Source organism: Oryzias latipes, chromosome 20, assembly GCF_053564925.1.
Source record: "Oryzias latipes strain Hd-rR chromosome 20, Olatipes_Hd-rR_3.1".
Classification (NCBI taxonomy): Eukaryota; Metazoa; Chordata; class Actinopteri; order Beloniformes; family Adrianichthyidae; genus Oryzias; species Oryzias latipes.
In genome coordinates this window covers 557,496-579,141 of record NC_136256.1, presented here as the reverse complement: position 1 = coordinate 579,141, position 21,646 = coordinate 557,496, and the positions used below count along the sequence as shown (strand labels likewise).

Here is a 21,646-nt window from a genome sequence, read left to right as displayed (position 1 = left end):
GGTTCTGGGTGAGGATGGTTCTGTGTGAGGATGGTTCTGCTGTAAGAGGATGGTTCTGCTGTAAGAGGATGGTTCTGTGAAAGGATGGTTCTGTGAGAGGATGGTTCTGTGTGAGGATGGTTCTGTGTGAGGATGGTTCTGTGAGAGGATGGTTCTGTAAGAGGATGGTTCTGCTGTAAGAGGATGGTTCTGTGTGAGGATGGTTCTGCTGTAAGAGGATGGTTCTGTGTGAGGATGGTTCTGTGTGAGGATGGTTCTGTAAGAGGATGGTTCTGCTGTAAGAGGATGGTTCTGTGTGAGGATGGTTCTGTATGAGGATGGTTCTGTATGAGGATGGTTCTGCTGTAAGAGGATGGTTCTGCTGTAAGAGGATGGTTCTGTGTGAGGATGGTTCTGTGTGAGGATGGTTCTGTAAGAGGATGGTTCTGCTGTAAGAGGATGGTTCTGTGTGAGGATGGTTCTGTGTGAGGATGGTTCTGCTGTAAGAAGATGGTTCTGTGTGAGGATGGTTCTGTGTGAGGATGGTTCTGCTGTAAGAGGATGGTTCTGTGTGAGGATGGTTCTGTGAGAGGATGATTCTGTGTGAGGATGGTTCTGCTGTAAGAGGATGGTTCTGTGAGAGGATGGTTCTGTGTGAGGATGATTCTGCTGTAAGAAGATGGTTCTGTGTGAGGATGGTTCTGTGTGAGGATGGTTCTGTGTGAGGATGGTTCTGCTGTAAGAATATGGTTCTGTGTGAGGATGGTTCTGTGTGAGGATGGTTCTGCTGTAAGGGGATGGTTCTGTTCGAGGATGGTTCTGTGAGAGGATGTTTCTGTGACAGGATGGTTCTGTAAGAGGATGGTTCTGCTGTAAGAGGATGGTTCTGTGTGAGGATGGTTCTGTGTGAGGATGGTTCTGCTGTAAGAGGATGGTTCTGAGTGAGGATGGTTCTGCTGTAAGGGGATGGTTCTGTGTGAGGATGGTTCTGCTGTAAGAAGATGGTTCTGTGTGAGGATGGTTCTGTGTGAGGATGGTTCTGCCGTAAGAGGATGGTTCTGTGTGAGGATGGTTCTGCTGTAAGAGGATGGTTCTGTGTGAGGATGTTTCTGTGTGAGGATGGTTCTGTAAGAGGATGGTTCTGTGTGAGGATGGTTCTGTGTGAGGATGGTTCTGCTGTAAGAGGATGGTTCTGAGTGAGGATGGTTCTGGGTGAGGATGGTTCTGTGTGAGGATGGTTCTGTGTGAGGATGGTTCTGTGTGAGGATGGTTCTGTGAGAGGATGGTTCTGTAAGAGGATGGTTCTGCTGTAAGAGGATGGTTCTGTGAGAGGATGGTTCTGTGTGAGGATGGTTCTGGGTGAGGATGGTTCTGTGTGAGGATGGTTCTGTGTGAGGATGGTTCTGCTGTAAGAGGATGGTTCTGTGAGAGGATGGTTCTGTGTGAGGATGGTTCTGTGTGAGGATGGTTCTGTGAGAGGATGGTTCTGTAAGAGGATGGTTCTGCTGTAAGAGGATGGTTCTGTGTGAGGATGGTTCTGTAAGAGGATGGTTCTGATGTAAGATGATGGTTCTGTGTGAGGATGGTTCTGTGTGAGGATGGTTCTGTGAGAGGATGTTTCTGTGTGAGGATGGTTCTGCTGTAAGAGGATGGTTCTGCTGTAAAAGGATGGTTCTGTGTGAGGATGGTTCTGTAAGAGGATGGTTCTGCTGTAAGAGGATGGTTCTGTGTGAGGATGGTTCTGTGTGAGGATGGTTCTGTGTGAGGATGGTTCTGCTGTAAGAGGATGGTTCTGTGAGAGGATGGTTCTGTGAGAGGATGGTTCTGTAAGAGGATGGTTCTGCTGTAAGAGGATGGTTCTGTGTGAGGATGGTTCTGGTGTGTGAGGATGGTTCTGATGTAAGATGATGGTTCTGTGTGAGGATGGTTCTGTGAAAGGATGGTTCTGTGTGAGGATGGTTCTGTGTGAGGATGGTTCTGCTGTAAGAGGATGGTTCTGTGTGAGGATGGTTCTGTGAGAGGATGGTTCTGTGTGAGGATGGTTCTGCTGTAAGAGGATGGTTCTGTGTGAGGATGGTTCTGCTGTAAGAGGCTGGTTCTGTGTGAGGATGGTTCTGTGAGAGGATGGTTCTGTGTGAGGATGGTTCTGCTGTAAGAGGATGGTTCTGAGTGAGGATGGTTCTGGGTGAGGATGGTTCTGTGTGAGGATGGTTCTGTGTGAGGATGGTTCTGCTGTAAGAGGATGGTTCTGTGAGAGGATGGTTCTGTGTGAGGATGGTTCTGTGTGAGGATGGTTCTGCTGTAAGAGGATGGTTCTGTGTGAGGATGGTTCTGCTGTAAGAGGATGGTTCTGTGTGAGGATGGTTCTGTGAGAGGATGGTTCTGTGTGAGGATGGTTCTGTGTGAGGATGGTTCTGTAAGAGGATGGTTCTGCTGTAAGAGGATGGTTCTGTGTGAGGATGGTTCTGTATGAGGATGGTTCTGCTGTAAGAGGATGGTTCTGTGTGAGGATGGTTCTGTATGAGGATGGTTCTGCTGTAAGAGGCTGGTTCTGTGTGAGGATGGTTCTGTGAGAGGATGGTTCTGTGTGAGGATGGTTCTGCTGTAAGAGGATGGTTCTGAGTGAGGATGGTTCTGGGTGAGGATGGTTCTGTGTGAGGATGGTTCTGTGTGAGGATGGTTCTGCTGTAAGAGGATGGTTCTGTGAGAGGATGGTTCTGTGTGAGGATGGTTCTGTGTGAGGATGGTTCTGCTGTAAGAGGATGGTTCTGTGTGAGGATGGTTCTGCTGTAAGAGGATGGTTCTGTGTGAGGATGGTTCTGTGAGAGGATGGTTCTGTGTGAGGATGGTTCTGTGTGAGGATGGTTCTGTAAGAGGATGGTTCTGCTGTAAGAGGATGGTTCTGTGTGAGGATGGTTCTGTATGAGGATGGTTCTGCTGTAAGAGGATGGTTCTGTGTGAGGATGGTTCTGTATGAGGATGGTTCTGCTGTAAGAGGATGGTTCTGGGTGAGGATGGTTCTGTGTGAGGATGGTTCTGTGAGAGGATGGTTCTGTGTGAGGATGGTTCTGTGTGAGGATGGTTCTGTGAGAGGATGGTTCTGTAAGAGGATGGTTCTGTAAGAGGATGGTTCTGCTGTAAGAGGATGGTTCTGGGTGAGGATGGTTCTGTATGAGGATGGTTCTGCTGTAAGAGGATGGTTCTGGGTGAGGATGGTTCTGTATGAGGATGGTTCTGCTGTAAGAGGATGGTTCTGGGTGAGGATGGGTCTGTGTGAGGATGGTTCTGTGAGAGGATGGTTCTGTGTGAGGATGGTTCTGTGTGAGGATGGTTCTGTGAGAGGATGGTTCTGTAAGAGGATGGTTCTGTGTGAGGATGGTTCTGTATGAGGATGGTTCTGCTGTAAGAGGATGGTTCTGTGTGAGGATGGTTCTGTATGAGGATGGTTCTGAGTGAGGATGGTTCTGTGTGAGGATGGTTCTGTGTGAGGATGGTTCTGCTGTAAGAGGATGGTTCTGTGTGAGGATGGTTCTGTGAAAGGATGGTTCTGTGAAAGGATGGTTCTGTGAGAGGATGGTTCTGTGTGAGGATGGTTCTGTGTGAGGATGGTTCTGTGAGAGGATGGTTCTGTAAGAGGATGGTTCTGCTGTAAGAGGATGGTTCTGTGTGAGGATGGTTCTGTGAAAGGATGGTTCTGTGAAAGGATGGTTCTGTGAGAGGATGGTTCTGTGTGAGGATGGTTCTGTGTGAGGATGGTTCTGTGAGAGGATGGTTCTGTAAGAGGATGGTTCTGCTGTAAGAGGATGGTTCTGTGTGAGGATGGTTCTGCTGTAAGAGGATGGTTCTGTGTGAGGATGGTTCTGTGTGAGGATGGTTCTGTAAGAGGATGGTTCTGCTGTAAGAGGATGGTTCTGTGTGAGGATGGTTCTGTATGAGGATGGTTCTGTATGAGGATGGTTCTGCTGTAAGAGGATGGTTCTGCTGTAAGAGGATGGTTCTGTGTGAGGATGGTTCTGTGTGAGGATGGTTCTGTAAGAGGATGGTTCTGCTGTAAGAGGATGGTTCTGTGTGAGGATGGTTCTGTGTGAGGATGGTTCTGTGAGAGGATGTTTCTGTGAGAGGATGGTTCTGTAAGAGGATGGTTCTGCTGTAAGAGGATGGTTCTGTGTGAGGATGGTTCTGTGTGAGGATGGTTCTGTGAGAGGATGGTTCTGTGTGAGGATGGTTCTGTGTGAGGATGGTTCTGTGAGAGGATGGTTCTGCTGTAAGAGGATGGTTCTGTGTGAGGATGGTTCTGTATGAGGATGGTTCTGCTGTAAGAGGATGGTTCTGTGTGAGGATGGTTCTGTATGAGGATGGTTCTGCTGTAAGAGGATGGTTCTGTGTGAGGATGGTTCTGTGTGAGGATGGTTCTGCTGTAAGAGGATGGTTCTGATGTAAGATGATGGTTCTTTGTGAGGATGGTTCTGTGAAAGGATGGTTCTGTGAGAGGATGGTTCTGTGTGAGGATGGTTCTGTGTGAGGATGGTTCTGCTGTAAGAGGATGGTTCTGTGTGAGGATGGTTCTGTGTGAGGAAGGTTCTGGGTGAGGATGGTTCTGTGTGAGGATGGTTCTGCTGTAAGAGGATGGTTCTGTGTGAGGATGGTTCTGAGTGAGGATGGTTCTGGGTGAGGATGGTTCTGTGTGAGGATGGTTCTGCTGTAAGAGGATGGTTCTGTGTGAGGATGGTTCTGGTGTGTGAGGATGGTTCTGCTGTAAGAGGATGGTTCTGGGTGAGGATGGTTCTGTGTGAGGATGGTTCTGCTGTAAGAGGATGGTTCTGTGAGAGGATGGTTCTGGTGTGTGAGGATGGTTCTGCTGTAAGAGGATGGTTCTGTGTGAGGATGGTTCTGCTGTAAGAGGATGGTTCTGCTGTAAGAGGATGGTTCTGAGTGAGGATGGTTCTGGGTGAGGATGGTTCTGGGTGAGGATGGTTCTGTGTGAGGATGGTTCTGCTGTAAGAGGATGGTTCTGCTGTAAGAGGATGGTTCTGTGAAAGGATGGTTCTGTGAGAGGATGGTTCTGTGTGAGGATGGTTCTGTGTGAGGATGGTTCTGTGAGAGGATGGTTCTGTAAGAGGATGGTTCTGCTGTAAGAGGATGGTTCTGTGTGAGGATGGTTCTGCTGTAAGAGGATGGTTCTGTGTGAGGATGGTTCTGTGTGAGGATGGTTCTGTAAGAGGATGGTTCTGCTGTAAGAGGATGGTTCTGTGTGAGGATGGTTCTGTATGAGGATGGTTCTGTATGAGGATGGTTCTGCTGTAAGAGGATGGTTCTGCTGTAAGAGGATGGTTCTGTGTGAGGATGGTTCTGTGTGAGGATGGTTCTGTAAGAGGATGGTTCTGCTGTAAGAGGATGGTTCTGTGTGAGGATGGTTCTGTGTGAGGATGGTTCTGTGAGAGGATGTTTCTGTGAGAGGATGGTTCTGTAAGAGGATGGTTCTGCTGTAAGAGGATGGTTCTGTGTGAGGATGGTTCTGTGTGAGGATGGTTCTGTGAGAGGATGGTTCTGCTGTAAGAGGATGGTTCTGTGTGAGGATGGTTCTGTATGAGGATGGTTCTGCTGTAAGAGGATGGTTCTGTGTGAGGATGGTTCTGTATGAGGATGGTTCTGCTGTAAGAGGATGGTTCTGTGTGAGGATGGTTCTGTGTGAGGATGGTTCTGCTGTAAGAGGATGGTTCTGATGTAAGATGATGGTTCTTTGTGAGGATGGTTCTGTGAAAGGATGGTTCTGTGAGAGGATGGTTCTGTGTGAGGATGGTTCTGTGTGAGGATGGTTCTGCTGTAAGAGGATGGTTCTGTGTGAGGATGGTTCTGTGTGAGGAAGGTTCTGGGTGAGGATGGTTCTGTGTGAGGATGGTTCTGCTGTAAGAGGATGGTTCTGTGTGAGGATGGTTCTGAGTGAGGATGGTTCTGGGTGAGGATGGTTCTGTGTGAGGATGGTTCTGCTGTAAGAGGATGGTTCTGTGTGAGGATGGTTCTGGTGTGTGAGGATGGTTCTGCTGTAAGAGGATGGTTCTGGGTGAGGATGGTTCTGTGTGAGGATGGTTCTGCTGTAAGAGGATGGTTCTGTGAGAGGATGGTTCTGGTGTGTGAGGATGGTTCTGCTGTAAGAGGATGGTTCTGTGTGAGGATGGTTCTGCTGTAAGAGGATGGTTCTGCTGTAAGAGGATGGTTCTGAGTGAGGATGGTTCTGGGTGAGGATGGTTCTGGGTGAGGATGGTTCTGTGTGAGGATGGTTCTGCTGTAAGAGGATGGTTCTGTGAGAGGATGGTTCTGGTCATGTACCACCAGAACCCTGACCAGCTCTTACAGCTCATCTCTGATCACCATTCTGTCCTTCAGAGCTCCTGAAGCTGGAGCCCCCCCCTGATGAAGGGGGGGGGGACCGCTACAGAGGAGAGAAAACAGATCCAAGCTCTGCTGACGTCCACAGTCCACCACCCCCACCCCCACCCAGACTCCACAGACAGACAGAGATGTTGTCCAGCTCTACTCAGCTGTCCTCAGCTGGGGGCGGGGCTTAGTGAGTGCGTCCATACCTGGTCACAGGCTTCTTTGCAGTTGTCCACCCCGGCAGCATGCTGGCAGCAGGAGGGATCTGCACACAGACACAGGCACTTAGAGCAGGAACAGTGTGCATCTGCAGCCTTGTGTGAGACGCTGCTGCACAGCTGTGAGCTCCCCACTACACAACAGGGCGTTTTGGTGCACATTTGACTGACATGTTTCAAGCATCCACCTCCTTCAGGGCAAAGGTGGGCTTTAGCAACACATAAGAGGCAAACTAGGAACCAGGTTTGGGACTGTGGCAGGACACTGGAGGAGACGGGATTTGAACCCTTCTGGCTGTGGGATGACATTGCTAACCACTGCACCACGGTACAAATTAAATGATTTTAATGTAAACAACTGAATATAATGATGTTATCAATATTCAAAGTGTGAAACTGTTATTTTAAAGGATTTTCACAGACCTGAAGACATACTTATGGATTAACTTCATTTTGACTTCCTGTTTGAAGCTGACTTGTAGAAACACATGCAGGTCATTTAAGCTGTTAACCACTCGCTGTCTCGGTACACAATCAACACAAAAATACAACAGCTGTGGGGTAAAGGTTTACTTTGAGGACAACGTTTTTCAGACGTTGGCGTTTGATTGACAGGTGATTGTTGGTCTTAGCTCTGTTACTAGAGCATTTTGGGCGTGTTCCAAACACAGATGTATGTTAGCCGATCCTGTTATCTTTGACTCTTCAGATATGATCCTGAACAGCAAAGATAACGCTTGGATGCTTTTTTCCTTCTGAAAATAGGATTTCTTCTGTCATCTAAGCCTCTGTTTTCAACCAGTGAACCGTGGGAACAAACCCTCATTCACTGATCTGGAAACATTTATCAGCTCTGTGTTCATCCAAAAGACTTTTCTTTATTTTTATTTGATTCTATTAAAGACATTTAGATCAGAATGACGGTACGGCGATTTAGCCGCAGCTTCAGCTGTTTTAGGAAAAGTCCCGCCCCTTTAACTGTCTCCACCAATCATTCCTGTAGGCTTAATCACATGTCATCAGTCTGACCAATCAGAAGTGGTTAAAGTCTTCACTTCCTTGTTCTGATTCTGCTCATAAAGTCTCTCAGTTCCAACAGAAACACCAGCTAAAGCTCGTCTTTAGCGGTGCAGCTTTCCACAGAATGTCGTATCAGACCGTGGAACAAGTGAACAAAACCATGAAGCTCAGAGAAGAGAGTCTGTCTGCCATCACTACATCTCCCATGATGCATTGGGTTAAAGTGACAGCATCTCTGCTCTACTATGAGTCTTCCCTGTTAAACGTCTTAAACCACAACGAACACACATGAAACAGTTTGAAATCTTCTTGATGAAATCAGAGGTTCAACAGTTTAGTTCTCCTTCCAGGTTTGTGTTTCTTAACAGCCAAACATTATGACAGTAGTATATGTAGTAGTGGCATTAGTACATGTAGTAGTGACATTAGTACATGTAGTAGTGACATTAGTACATGTAGTAGTGACATTAGTACATGTAGTAGTGACAGTACATGTAGTAGTGACATTAGTATATGTAGTAGTGACATTAGTATATGTAGTAGTGGCATTAGTACATGTAGTAGTGACATTAGTACATGTAGTAGTGACATTAGTATATGTAGTAGTGGCATTAGTATGTGTAGTAGTGGCATTAGTACATGTAGTAGTGGCATTAGTACATGTAGTAGTGACATTAGTATATGTAGTAGTGACATTAGTATATGTAGTAGTGACATTAGTATATGTAGTAGTGACATTAGTACATGTAGTAGTGGCATTAGTATATGTAGTAGTGACATTAGTATATGTAGTAGTGACATTAGTACATGTAGTAGTGACATTAGTACATGTAGTAGTGACATTAGTACATGTAGTAGTGACATTAGTACATGTAGTAGTGACATTAGTACATGTAGTAGTGACATTAGTACATGTAGTAGTGACAGTACATGTAGTAGTGACATTAGTATATGTAGTAGTGACATTAGTACATGTAGTAGTGACATTAGTACATGTAGTAGTGACATTAGTACATGTAGTAGTGACATTAGTATATGTAGTAGTGACATTAGTACATGTAGTAGTGACATTAGTACATGTAGTAGTGACATTAGTATATGTAGTAGTGACATTAGTACATGTAGTAGTGACATTAGTACATGTAGTAGTGACATTAGTACATGTAGTAGTGACATTAGTATATGTAGTAGTGACATTAGTACATGTAGTAGTGACATTAGTACATGTAGTAGTGACATTAGTATATGTAGTAGTGACATTAGTATATGTGGTAGTGACATTAGTATATGTAGTAGTGACATTAGTACATGTAGTAGTGACATTAGTATATGTAGTAGTGACATTAGTACATGTAGTAGTGACATTAGTATATGTAGTAGTGACATTAGTACATGTAGTAGTGACATTAGTACATGTAGTAGTGACAGTACATGTAGTAGTGACATTAGTATATGTAGTAGTGACATTAGTATATGTAGTAGTGGCATTAGTACATGTAGTAGTGACATTAGTACATGTAGTAGTGACATTAGTATATGTAGTAGTGGCATTAGTATGTGTAGTAGTGGCATTAGTACATGTAGTAGTGGCATTAGTACATGTAGTAGTGACATTAGTATATGTAGTAGTGACATTAGTATATGTAGTAGTGACATTAGTATATGTAGTAGTGACATTAGTACATGTAGTAGTGGCATTAGTATATGTAGTAGTGACATTAGTATATGTAGTAGTGACATTAGTACATGTAGTAGTGACATTAGTACATGTAGTAGTGACATTAGTACATGTAGTAGTGACATTAGTATATGTAGTAGTGACATTAGTATATGTAGTAGTGACATTAGTACATGTAGTAGTGACATTAGTATATGTAGTAGTGACATTAGTATATGTAGTAGTGACATTAGTACATGTAGTAGTGACATTAGTATATGTAGTAGTGACATTAGTACATGTAGTAGTGGCATTAGTATATGTAGTAGTGACATTAGTATATGTAGTAGTGACATTAGTACATGTAGTAGTGGCATTAGTATATGTAGTAGTGACATTAGTATATGCAGTAGTGACATTAGTACATGTAGTAGTGACATTAGTACATGTAGTAGTGACATTAGTACATGTAGTAGTGACATTAGTATATGTAGTAGTGACATTAGTATATGTAGTAGTGACATTAGTACATGTAGTAGTGACATTAGTACATGTAGTAGTGACATTAGTATATGTAGTAGTGGCATTAGTATATGTAGTAGTGACATTAGTATATGTAGTAGTGACATTAGTATATGTAGTAGTGACATTAGTACATGTAGTAGTGACATTAGTATATGTAGTAGTGACATTAGTATATGTAGTAGTGACATTAGTATATGTAGTAGTGACATTAGTACATGTAGTAGTGACATTAGTATGTGTAGTAGTGACATTAGTACAGGTAGTAGTGACATTAGTATATGTAGTAGTGACATTAGTATATGTAGTAGTGGCATTAGTACATGTAGTAGTGACATTAGTACATGTAGTAGTGACATTAGTATATGTAGTAGTGGCATTAGTATGTGTAGTAGTGGCATTAGTACATGTAGTAGTGGCATTAGTACAGGTAGTAGTGGCATTAGTACAGGTAGTAGTGACATTAGTACAGGTAGTAGTGGCATTAGTACAGGTAGTAGTGGCATTAGTACAGGTAGTAGTGACATTAGTACAGGTAGTAGTGACATTAGTACATGTAGTAGTGACATTAGTACATGTAGTAGTGACATTAGTACATGTAGTAGTGACATTAGTACATGTAGTAGTGACATTAGTACATGTAGTAGTGACATTAGTACATGTAGTAGTGGCATTAGTACATGTAGTAGTGGCATTAGTACATGTAGTAGTGGCATTAGTACATGTAGTAGTGGCATTAGTACATGTAGTAGTGACATTAGTACATGTAGTAGTGACATTAGTACATGTAGTAGTGGCATTAGTACATGTAGTAGTGACATTAGTACATGTAGTAGTGGCATTAGTACATGTAGTAGTGACATTAGTACATGTAGTAGTGACATTAGTACATGTAGTAGTGACATTAGTACATGTAGTAGTGACATTAGTACATGTAGTAGTGACATTAGTACATGTAGTAGTGGCATTAGTACATGTAGTAGTGGCATTAGTACATGTAGTAGTGACATTAGTACATGTAGTAGTGGCATTAGTATATGTAGTAGTGGCATTAGTATGTGTAGTAGTGGCATTAGTACATGTAGTAGTGACATTAGTACATGTAGTAGTGACATTAGTATATGTAGTAGTGGCATTAGTATGTGTAGTAGTGGCATTAGTACATGTAGTAGTGGCATTAGTACAGGTAGTAGTGGCATTAGTACAGGTAGTAGTGACATTAGTACAGGTAGTAGTGGCATTAGTACAGGTAGTAGTGGCATTAGTACAGGTAGTAGTGACATTAGTACAGGTAGTAGTGACATTAGTACATGTAGTAGTGACATTAGTACATGTAGTAGTGACATTAGTACATGTAGTAGTGACATTAGTACATGTAGTAGTGACATTAGTACATGTAGTAGTGGCATTAGTACATGTAGTAGTGGCATTAGTACATGTAGTAGTGGCATTAGTACATGTAGTAGTGGCATTAGTACATGTAGTAGTGGCATTAGTACATGTAGTAGTGACATTAGTACATATAGTAGTGACATTAGTACATGTAGTAGTGACATTAGTACATGTAGTAGTGGCATTAGTACATGTAGTAGTGACATTAGTACATGTAGTAGTGACATTAGTACATGTAGTAGTGACATTAGTACATGTAGTAGTGACATTAGTACATGTAGTAGTGACATTAGTACATGTAGTAGTGACATTAGTACATGTAGTAGTGACATTAGTACATGTAGTAGTGACATTAGTACATGTAGTAGTGACATTAGTATATGTAGTAGTGACATTAGTACATATAGTAGTGACATTAGTACATGTAGTAGTGACATTAGTACATGTAGTAGTGACATTAGTACATGTAGTAGTGACATTAGTACATATAGTAGTGACATTAGTACATGTAGTAGTGACATTAGTACATGTAGTAGTGACATTAGTACATGTAGTAGTGACATTAGTACATGTAGTAGTGACATTAGTACATGTAGTAGTGACATTAGTACATGTAGTAGTGACATTAGTACATGTAGTAGTGACATTAGTACATGTAGTAGTGACATTAGTACATGTAGTAGTGACATTAGTATATGTAGTATGTAGTAGTGACATTAGTACATGTAGTAGTGACATTAGTACATGTAGTAGTGACATTAGTACAGGTAGTAGTGGCATTAGTACAGGTAGTAGTGACATTAGTACATGTAGTAGTGGCATTAGTACATGTAGTAGTGACATTAGTACATATAGTAGTGGCATTAGTATATGTAGTAGTGGCATTAGTATGTGTAGTAGTGGCATTAGTACATGTAGTAGTGACATTAGTACATGTAGTAGTGACATTAGTATATGTAGTAGTGGCATTAGTATGTGTAGTAGTGGCATTAGTACATGTAGTAGTGGCATTAGTACAGGTAGTAGTGGCATTAGTACAGGTAGTAGTGACATTAGTACAGGTAGTAGTGGCATTAGTACAGGTAGTAGTGGCATTAGTACAGGTAGTAGTGACATTAGTACAGGTAGTAGTGACATTAGTACATGTAGTAGTGACATTAGTACATGTAGTAGTGACATTAGTACATGTAGTAGTGACATTAGTACATGTAGTAGTGACATTAGTACATGTAGTAGTGGCATTAGTACATGTAGTAGTGGCATTAGTACATGTAGTAGTGGCATTAGTACATGTAGTAGTGACATTAGTACATATAGTAGTGACATTAGTACATGTAGTAGTGACATTAGTACATGTAGTAGTGGCATTAGTACATGTAGTAGTGACATTAGTACATGTAGTAGTGACATTAGTACATGTAGTAGTGACATTAGTACATGTAGTAGTGACATTAGTACATGTAGTAGTGACATTAGTACATGTAGTAGTGACATTAGTACATGTAGTAGTGACATTAGTACATGTAGTAGTGACATTAGTATATGTAGTAGTGACATTAGTACATATAGTAGTGACATTAGTACATGTAGTAGTGACATTAGTACATGTAGTAGTGACATTAGTACATGTAGTAGTGACATTAGTACATATAGTAGTGACATTAGTACATGTAGTAGTGACATTAGTACATGTAGTAGTGACATTAGTACATGTAGTAGTGACATTAGTACATGTAGTAGTGACATTAGTACATGTAGTAGTGACATTAGTACATGTAGTAGTGACATTAGTACATGTAGTAGTGACATTAGTATATGTAGTAGTGACATTAGTACATGTAGTAGTGACATTAGTACATGTAGTAGTGACATTAGTACATGTAGTAGTGACATTAGTACAGGTAGTAGTGGCATTAGTACAGGTAGTAGTGACATTAGTACATGTAGTAGTGGCATTAGTACATGTAGTAGTGACATTAGTACATATAGTAGTGACATTAGTACATGTAGTAGTGACATTAGTACATGTAGTAGTGACATTAGTACATGTAGTAGTGACATTAGTACATGTAGTAGTGACATTAGTATATGTAGTAGTGACATTAGTACATGTAGTAGTGACATTAGTACATGTAGTAGTGACATTAGTACATGTAGTAGTGACATTAGTACATGTAGTAGTGACATTAGTACAGGTAGTAGTGGCATTAGTACAGGTAGTAGTGACATTAGTACATGTAGTAGTGGCATTAGTACATGTAGTAGTGACATTAGTATTCTAACATACTGCGTCTGTGCCTGGTTTGCCAGTTCCACAGCTGTGGTTAGGACAGCTCTCCAGAGAGTCACCACGAGAGCCCAGAGGATCATCGGCTGCCCTCTCCCATCCCTGGAAGACCTGTACAGTTCCCACTGCCTGAAAAAGGCTGGGAACATTCTGCAGGATCCATCACACCCCGGACATTCTCTGTTTGAACTGCTGCCTTCAGGCAGGAGATCCAGGACAATTAAAACAAGGACCAACAGATCAAAAAACAGCTTCTATCCGAGAGCCATCGTGGCCTCAAACGCTGCTCATAAAGGTCATTTATGAAGGGAAGAAGGTGGAACCTACTGGTGTTTTTATATTTGGTATATGATTTTCTTATATTGTCTAATTTCCCAGTTTTAGTTTTTTATTTCATTATGACTTTTTTATTCCACCAGAAAAAAATTGCACTGTAATTTCGTTGTCCGTGTAAAATGACAGTTAAGATATTTCATTGCATTTCAACATCCCAGAGTTTGGTCCAAGTCATCTTTACAACTGAAACACTTTTCTAAGAACGTCTGGATTATTTTAGATGTTAAACTTTAGAATAAGTAACAACATTGAAGAAACAGCATGAAGGTGAAACAGACAATTAAACTAAATTGAAACAATTGAATCATCTAAAAAGAAATCAAACATTTTTGTTAAAGTTTTCAAAGACTTCATCTTTGATTAAAACAAAAGAAAAACTAATAAAACTTCAAAATGTTCACTTTTAACCACAAAAAGTGAAGATGTGATCATATAATTGTTTAAGAATTACAGTTGCCTTTGCACTAACACTGAAATAAATATAAAATAAATCACAATTTACAAAGAATGTATTGTTTTTTTGTGAGTTTACATCAAATTGCTGAAACTGGAGGTAAAACAACTACCAGGTAAAATGTCAGATAATTTAGTAGAAAATGATTACTAAAAACTAACTTAACTTTTATTCCATCTTTCAGAAAAAACAGCTGCAGCTTCCAGCTTTTTCTGCCACAATTATCCCAAAAATGCCTGTGAGATGATGGAGGGACTGCAGATGAATCCAGACTAGGAGTTTCTGCTTTTTCAATGTTTGGATGGAGTTCAGTCATGGAGAAAGTGTGCCGTGGCTCAGAAAACCCTGATCTAAGCCACTTTTGTTTTAAAATGGGTGATGGCCGGGACAAATGGGCTTCACCCACATCAGTGGGTCACATGATCACAGCCCCTCCAATGATATATCCAGTGGATGTGTATTAGCCATAGGCAGTTCTTGGAAAGACGGGGTTTCCCAAACCCCATCCTTCCTCAGAAGGCTTTCCATGTTTCTGCCTGTCGGCACAGCGGCCCCCAGCTTTGCAGACCACTCACATCCTCTCAGGCGGCACCAGAAGGGGCGGTTAGCTCTGAGCGTACATATGAAGCAGGAGCTTTGTGGGGGCAGAGTCACAGACGGGCTGGGTGGGGGCTGGAAGCAGAACCCAAACCGCAGCCCCGCCCAGCCTTCCAGTTATTCCCTGGACAAACTGCTCCTGATGCCTGGAATAGTGACTTCCCCACATCTTCAGAGGCCTCAGCGCTGAACTCTCTTCAAGCTGGACCACAGCAGTGGAGGATCTGATTCAGTGGCAGAACAGAGGATAAATATCTATATTCACATTCATGCTGATATAGTTGGGACTTTGTTCAGAGAATGTTTCTTATAAAAGCACATTAAAGGATCTTTGTTCTGCACAGAAAGAACCGACTGAGAACACATGAACACGTCACAGAAAAAAGGGACTGTATTAATAAGGTTATGTTGATAATTGTCCTCTCAGTCAAGTTATCATATAAACGCTATTGTCAAAGCGTTCCCAGCGCTCTTTCAGTTAGGAATTTGCCATTTTTAGCCTGAGTCTTTGTGGGCAGGACTGTTGGTGAAGAGTAAGCCCACCTCCACTTCCCATCACCCATCTGTTCACCTGCTAACTTACAGCCTCTCACAGCCCCAACCAAACATTACTGGTGAAATCAAAATGGCAGCAACATCAGATCAGTCCATCCGTCCGGTTCTGATCCAGATTCCAGCTCAGACCAGGAAGACAAAGACGTTTATGGATCTGTTGGTCTAGAAGTGGATGCATCAGAATGGAGCAGAGCAGGAAGACTGTAGCCCTAACAGCACATTTTCGACGTCACAAATACGACCTTCCTCAAAGAGCAATCTTTCTGTCTGCTCCTGATTCACAGTGATTTGAATAAAGAAATACTCAGAGAAGCAATTTAAAGTTTCATTTTCTTGAAATGCGTCTTCCATCATGTGGAAAATGCCACGAGAACATGTTAAAAACACTAAAAACCCCCTTTTTCTTGGAGTGGGTCTCTGAGGAGTCATTAACCTGAAGGAGTCTCCACTGCAACCAAAAGGTCAGACACAAGGGTGGGGGGCACTTCAGAAGACAATCTCTCCTTGGAGTGGATGATTCCAAACCAAATATGTTCAGATGTTTGATTGGAAAAGCTGCATTCACGCTGTAGCAGTTACTGTGGAGCATGAGGACTGCAGTCTGCAGCGGAGCGGTGCAGGCGACCCTCATCAAACACGCTGAAGGCAGCGCGGCTTCATGATCGCACCACGGGGACAGTCTAGACCCAGTTGCTAAGTTGCTGCTTTGTGTGTCTGGTGATGGGGGGACACAGAACTTGAGAGCGACACAAGTGTGTAGTGTGTAGTGTGGGTTCCAATTGTATGGCTCATAAAACATTTAACATTGGAATTTATTCACCTTCTTTTCTTGACATCCCAGCAGACATAACACTCAAGTTTGTGAAATGTCAAAGGCCAGAGGGGACGGCACTACGGCACTTTGGGGGCTCTTTTCTGAACACACCCTTACCACTGCAAGCTGAGTGTTGTGGGGGGGTTTCTGAGCGTCTCAAGCATGTTCTCCCCCTCCTGACCCCATCAGCAGAGCCGGAGGTTCAGGACCAGGGAGCGTTCACATGTTGCACCATTTTTGAGCCTTTGTATGGCCCCCCTCCCCACTATTATGACTAGATGGACGACAAATGTAGTTGTTGCCGTGGTTTTGTTTGCATGTTGAAGATATTTTACTGGACACTCTACTCAGATGGATTTCTTGTCTGCAGTGAAGCTTCACCGTCAGCTGTTGAGCAGACAGGCAAAGTCCAGCGTTCCCTCCTTCATCGCTGGATGACATTCTAAAAATAACCTGCCAGAGGAGACATCTGCAAGGTGGGACTGCAGACGTTCTAAGGCTGGAAACCCCCATCACTGCCCAATTTTCTCAGACAGACGTGAACATTTTCTCAGATTCAAACCTTCAGAAGTCCAGTATTATAGAATGAAAACTAATGTCATGTGAATTTTGCAAACTATTCTGACATGTGAAAAATGAACCGTGATGTAGTGACGGAACACTGTCCTTAAATAAAGATTAGACTTAATGTATTTGTCACATTATAGGCAGGATTGAAACACAAAGATAGAACCAGGTCTAAGTTAGGATCTGTATGGTAAATATTGTATACTTATATTCCTACATACAGTATAAAACACTCATAGGCCACTTCATTAGGCACACCTTTGTACCGGGCTGGACCCCTTTGCCTTCAGAACTGTCTTAATCCTTGGTGGGTTTGGTCCAGATCCACATGACAGCGTCACACAGTTGCTGCAGATTTGTCGGCTGAACATCTTTCTTCCTTGATTTATTTATTACTTAGATTTAAACTTAACTTCAAGTTTTTCAAAAGTTAATGAAGACTGACACTGAATTTGTTCTTCAGTCACACAGAAAGCAGTCGCTTCTTTTCTAAAGATGATTTGGACCAAACTCTGGATTCGGACTTTAATTCCTTTGTTCTCAACACAAACCTGAAGGACAAAGAAAGTGTTTATCTCTGATTCCATCAAGAAGTTTGCAAACTGTTGGAACAGATGTTTGTGTTTGTTGTGCTTCCTAACGGTTAACAGCAGCGTAGTAAGAGTCACACTAACCCAATGCATCATGGGAGTTGTAGTGACCAGCAGTGAGGCTGGACAGACTCACGTCTTTGAGCTTCATCATTTTATTCACTTTGTAGGTTCTGACACTGGATCCTGTGGGAAGGTGAGCCGTGACCCGTACGGACCACTAGACCCGGTTCTGCACAGACCTGGCTCGCGGGTCACTCCCTCCTCCCTTCTTTTTCCGCCCTCAGCGTACATCATTTGTTCGTTCACATCCAACGCGACACTCTTCCATGAGTTGTGGAAGAGCGGTGGCCTAAATGAGGAAGACCACTGATGATGAAGAGCAAAAGCCCCTGCCGTGTCCCTTCATGGACTTTGTGGGGGGGAGCAGCCCCCACAGGAGTGTGTCTTCCTGTGTTCTAGTTCTAGGCAGCACTCAGTTGTGTTTTGACCTGAATGGACTGAGAACTTAGTGCGCCCCCCCCCCCCCCCCCCCCCCACACACACACACACAGACATGGAGAGCGTTCAAACAAAGGCAGGTGACATAATAACAGTGTGTGTGTTGGGGGGTCAGCATGGGGCCCCTGGCTGCTGCTAATGAACGCCTGGCCTCATTCTGGCTCAGACACACAACAGAGAGCCATGTGCTGACCGCTTCAATGCACTTCAATGAACGACGCCCATCAGAACCACAACCAGAACCCACATCTTTGAACACTTGCAGACAAATCTTTGATGAATCCAAAATGATCAATGTTTTCATCTGACAACTCAAAGCAGAGTTTTTTCTGAAAGCCAGACAAAAAGCCCAAGCGTGTGATGACGTATGACGGCGTGTGACGGCGTGTGACGGCGTGTGACGGCGTGTGACGGCGTGTGACGGCGTGTGACGGCGTGTGACGGCGTGTGACGACGCGTGACGGCGTATGACGGCGTATGACGGCGTGTGAAGGCGCATGACGGCATATGACGGCGTGTGAAGGCGTGTGACGGCGTATGACGGCGTGTGAAGGCGTGTGACGGCGTGTGAAGGCGTGTGACGGCGTGTGAAGGCGCATGACGGCGTATGACGGCGTGTGAAGGCGTGTGACGGCGTGTGAAGGCGTGTGACGGCGTGTGAAGGCGCATGACGGCGTATGACGGCGTGTGAAGGCGTGTGACGGCGTGTAAAGGCGTATGACGGCGTGTGAAGGCGTGTGACGGCGTGTGAGGCGTATGACGGCGTGTGACGACGCCGCCTGCAGACCCCGATGCTCTCAGACCTTAACCGTGGGGTGCTCATTACGTCGATCACGATCGACCGGTCAATCTTCAAGGATGATCCATGTGTGTGGCATTGAGTCATAGGCCTTCTTGTAATCAATCCAGGCTGTGCACAGGTTGGTGTGTCGTGACTTGCAGTCTTGAGCGACTGTTCTGTCGACCAGGAGTTGGTGTTTGGCTCCTCTGGAGTCTCTACCAATGCCCTTCTGTGTGTTACTCATGAATTGATCCATGTGCCTGTTTATCTTGGTTGCAATGATGCCTGATATGAGCTTCCATGTTGTGGACAGACAGGTTATTGGCCGGTAGTTGGATGGGATTGCACCCTTTGAGGGATCCTTCTGGATCAGGATCATTCGCCCTTCCGTTAGCCATTCGGGGTGAGTCCCATCCCTAAGCAGCTGGTTCATTTGTGCTGCCAGGCGCTCGTGGAGTGCGGTAAGCTTCTTTAGCCAGTAGGCATGTATCATGTCAGGGCCCGGTGCTGTCCAGTTCTTCATACCTGAGACTCTTTCTTGGATGTCTGCCACTGTGATGGTTACTGGATTCTGTTCAGGGAGGTTGCCATGTTCATTTCTCAGAGAGACCAGCCATTGGGCATTGCTTTAAGGTGCTGTCTCTTTCTCCCATATACTTTTCCAGTACTGTTCAGTTTCCAGCCTTGGTGGGTCTGCTCGGCTGTTTTGACCCTGTCACTGAGCGTACACTTTTGCAGGTTGAGTTGCGAAGAGCCTGTTTATTCGTCTGGCTTCATTGTCTCTTGTGTACCTCTTTAGGCGGCTGCTCAAGGCTAGGAGCCTTTGTTTGGCAGTTTCCAATGCTTCAGGTATGGGCATCTGGCTGTATCTCTTAGGTACTTGCTTTCTCATTGTACCTCTTTGAGCCTCTGTCTGCTCACTTCCCCTTTAAGTTGCCTTGATTTTGGCCTCTAACCATTGCTTCCATGGTGGGTATTGTTTTCTCCCACGGTTGCTCTTATAGCCAAGCATGTCAAGGATCACTGCTGCTGAAGTGTAAACCAGTTCATTGGTTTCTGTGATTGTTGTGGTAGGATTTGCCCTCAATGCTTCATTCACAGCTTCCAGGAGACTTTCAGGCAGCACATCACTTAACCGTTGTAGTTGGTGTCGGGGTTGCCTAGTGGTCATTCTAGACATGATCTTGTCTTTCAGGTCAGTTGCTGCCTCGCTCAGCGTATCTGTGGTTGTTGGGACTGTGTACCCAAGCTCAGGGTGGGAGTGTGTTATAGCCTCCTCTCTGACCTGCTGTTCTGCCTCTCCCTTGGTGTTGCAATTGTATTGTACCGCTTCAACCTTAAGTTGTGATAGGAGTTGCTGTTTGTGGATGTTAGAGCATTGGTGTTTGGCACTTAGCCTTGATTGTATATCATGATATACACTGTATATGTATATGGCCGGATATGAAAATCGATATTATGATATCTATACTTCCATATCGCCCAGCGCTTGGATGTACCGACAGTCCTGCAGGAGCGTCAGTCTTCCTGGTCTCCTTTCCTTTCCTGGACGTGTGCCCAGCTCTCAGACACTAGCGTCCAGGTGTTAGTCCTGTCCTTTATTTGAGTCTGACCATTTCTGCACATCAGGGCTAAGTTCTGCTGAACCTCACATAACAAACGCTCCACACAGTACAGAACCGCCAGGTGGAACATCACATGGAGAACAAAGCCCTCCCTGCTTGTATGGGTGTTTCCACTCCTGAGCAGAGCTCTGTCTTCATTTTTTCCTTGTTTCCTTCATTTGAAATGGCGACCGGGAACAAATCACATGATTTCCTGTAGAAATCTATGCAAAGAACAGCTCGGAAAAATGCTGGAATCACCCGACTGTTGGGAGGACTAAAAAGTGCATCACAAGGCAGAGAAAGAGGTGGAAGACCTAAGAGAACCCTTCCAGGTCTTTCTATCATCAGTTTTCAATTACATCAGTGAAACATGACATGAAATGAGCCCTTTAAAGAACTTCCTGTTTCCTTCATGGAGCACAGTCCCACGGAGAAAAGTAACGTCCCCTTCATTGTCTCCCAGATTTTTACTCCTCCAAGACATCAAGACATCAAGGGCGACAGTGGCTCAGGTGGTTGAGCGGGTCGTCCAATGATCGAAGGGTTGGCGGTTCGATTCCCCGCTCCCACCAGCCAAATGTTGCTGTGTCCTTGGGCAAGACACTTCACCCTCCTTGCCTCCAGTGTGGCTCCACTGGTGTGTGTATGTGCATGAATGATCCCGGTGATGGTCAGAGGGGCCGTAGGCGCGAAATGGCAGCCACGCCTCTGTCAGTCTGCCCCAGGGCAGCTGTGGCTACAACCATAGCTACCATCACCAAGAATGAATGAGGAGTGAATGAATAATGGACACAATGTAAGCGCTTTGAGCGTCTGGAAAAGCGCAGATAAATCTAATCCATTATTATTATTATCAAGGTTCAGGAGGTCCCATGACTGCTCACAGCCTCCTCCTGCTCGACTGCAGGGAGGGATGGCTGTTTCCAGTACAGCCTGCATGTAGGAGGTTCTCTTCCCAGTCGCTCTGGAAAAGGCTCAAAGCCATTGACTCTCAGGGCTGAGTGCGATGGGAGAGCCAGCGGACGCAGCTTGGCTGCTTACAGAAGAGGGATAAAGGAAGCTGGAAGCCAGGCGCTGATTCGGTTGATATCCCAGCCCTCCACCAGGAATGTGCTGCGGTGACGCTGGAAGCAGCAGAAGCTGTGTCCGTTTGATTTATGACAAGATTTTTCTACTTGTGAAATTGAAACAGACTTTCTGTTGTTGTTTACGAGAAGCTTATCATCCTGTTTCTTATGTCTACATGCTCCAGGAGGGTTTGGATAAATGTTTGCAAAGTTTAAAGAGATGATCTTATTTACAAACCCTGTCAGACGATTGCTGGTAATGGATCAATGATAGTTCTATTGGAGCAGAAGGAACATTCAGGACAAAGTCCTCATGTCCCACCTGTC

The 21,646-nt window shown here is 44.0% G+C and overlaps 1 protein-coding gene across 1 annotated transcript in view; it reads right to left on the bottom strand.

Annotated features, from left to right (window-relative positions):
* Positions 1-21,646, bottom strand: part of reck (reversion-inducing-cysteine-rich protein with kazal motifs) — a 65,498-nt gene that overhangs the window by 35,077 nt on the left and 8,775 nt on the right. The window contains exon 2 of the mRNA XM_078938366.1: positions 6,561-6,619. Within this exon, the coding sequence (XP_078794492.1) occupies positions 6,561-6,619 (59 nt within the window). The remainder of the gene's footprint in view (positions 1-6,560; positions 6,620-21,646) is intronic.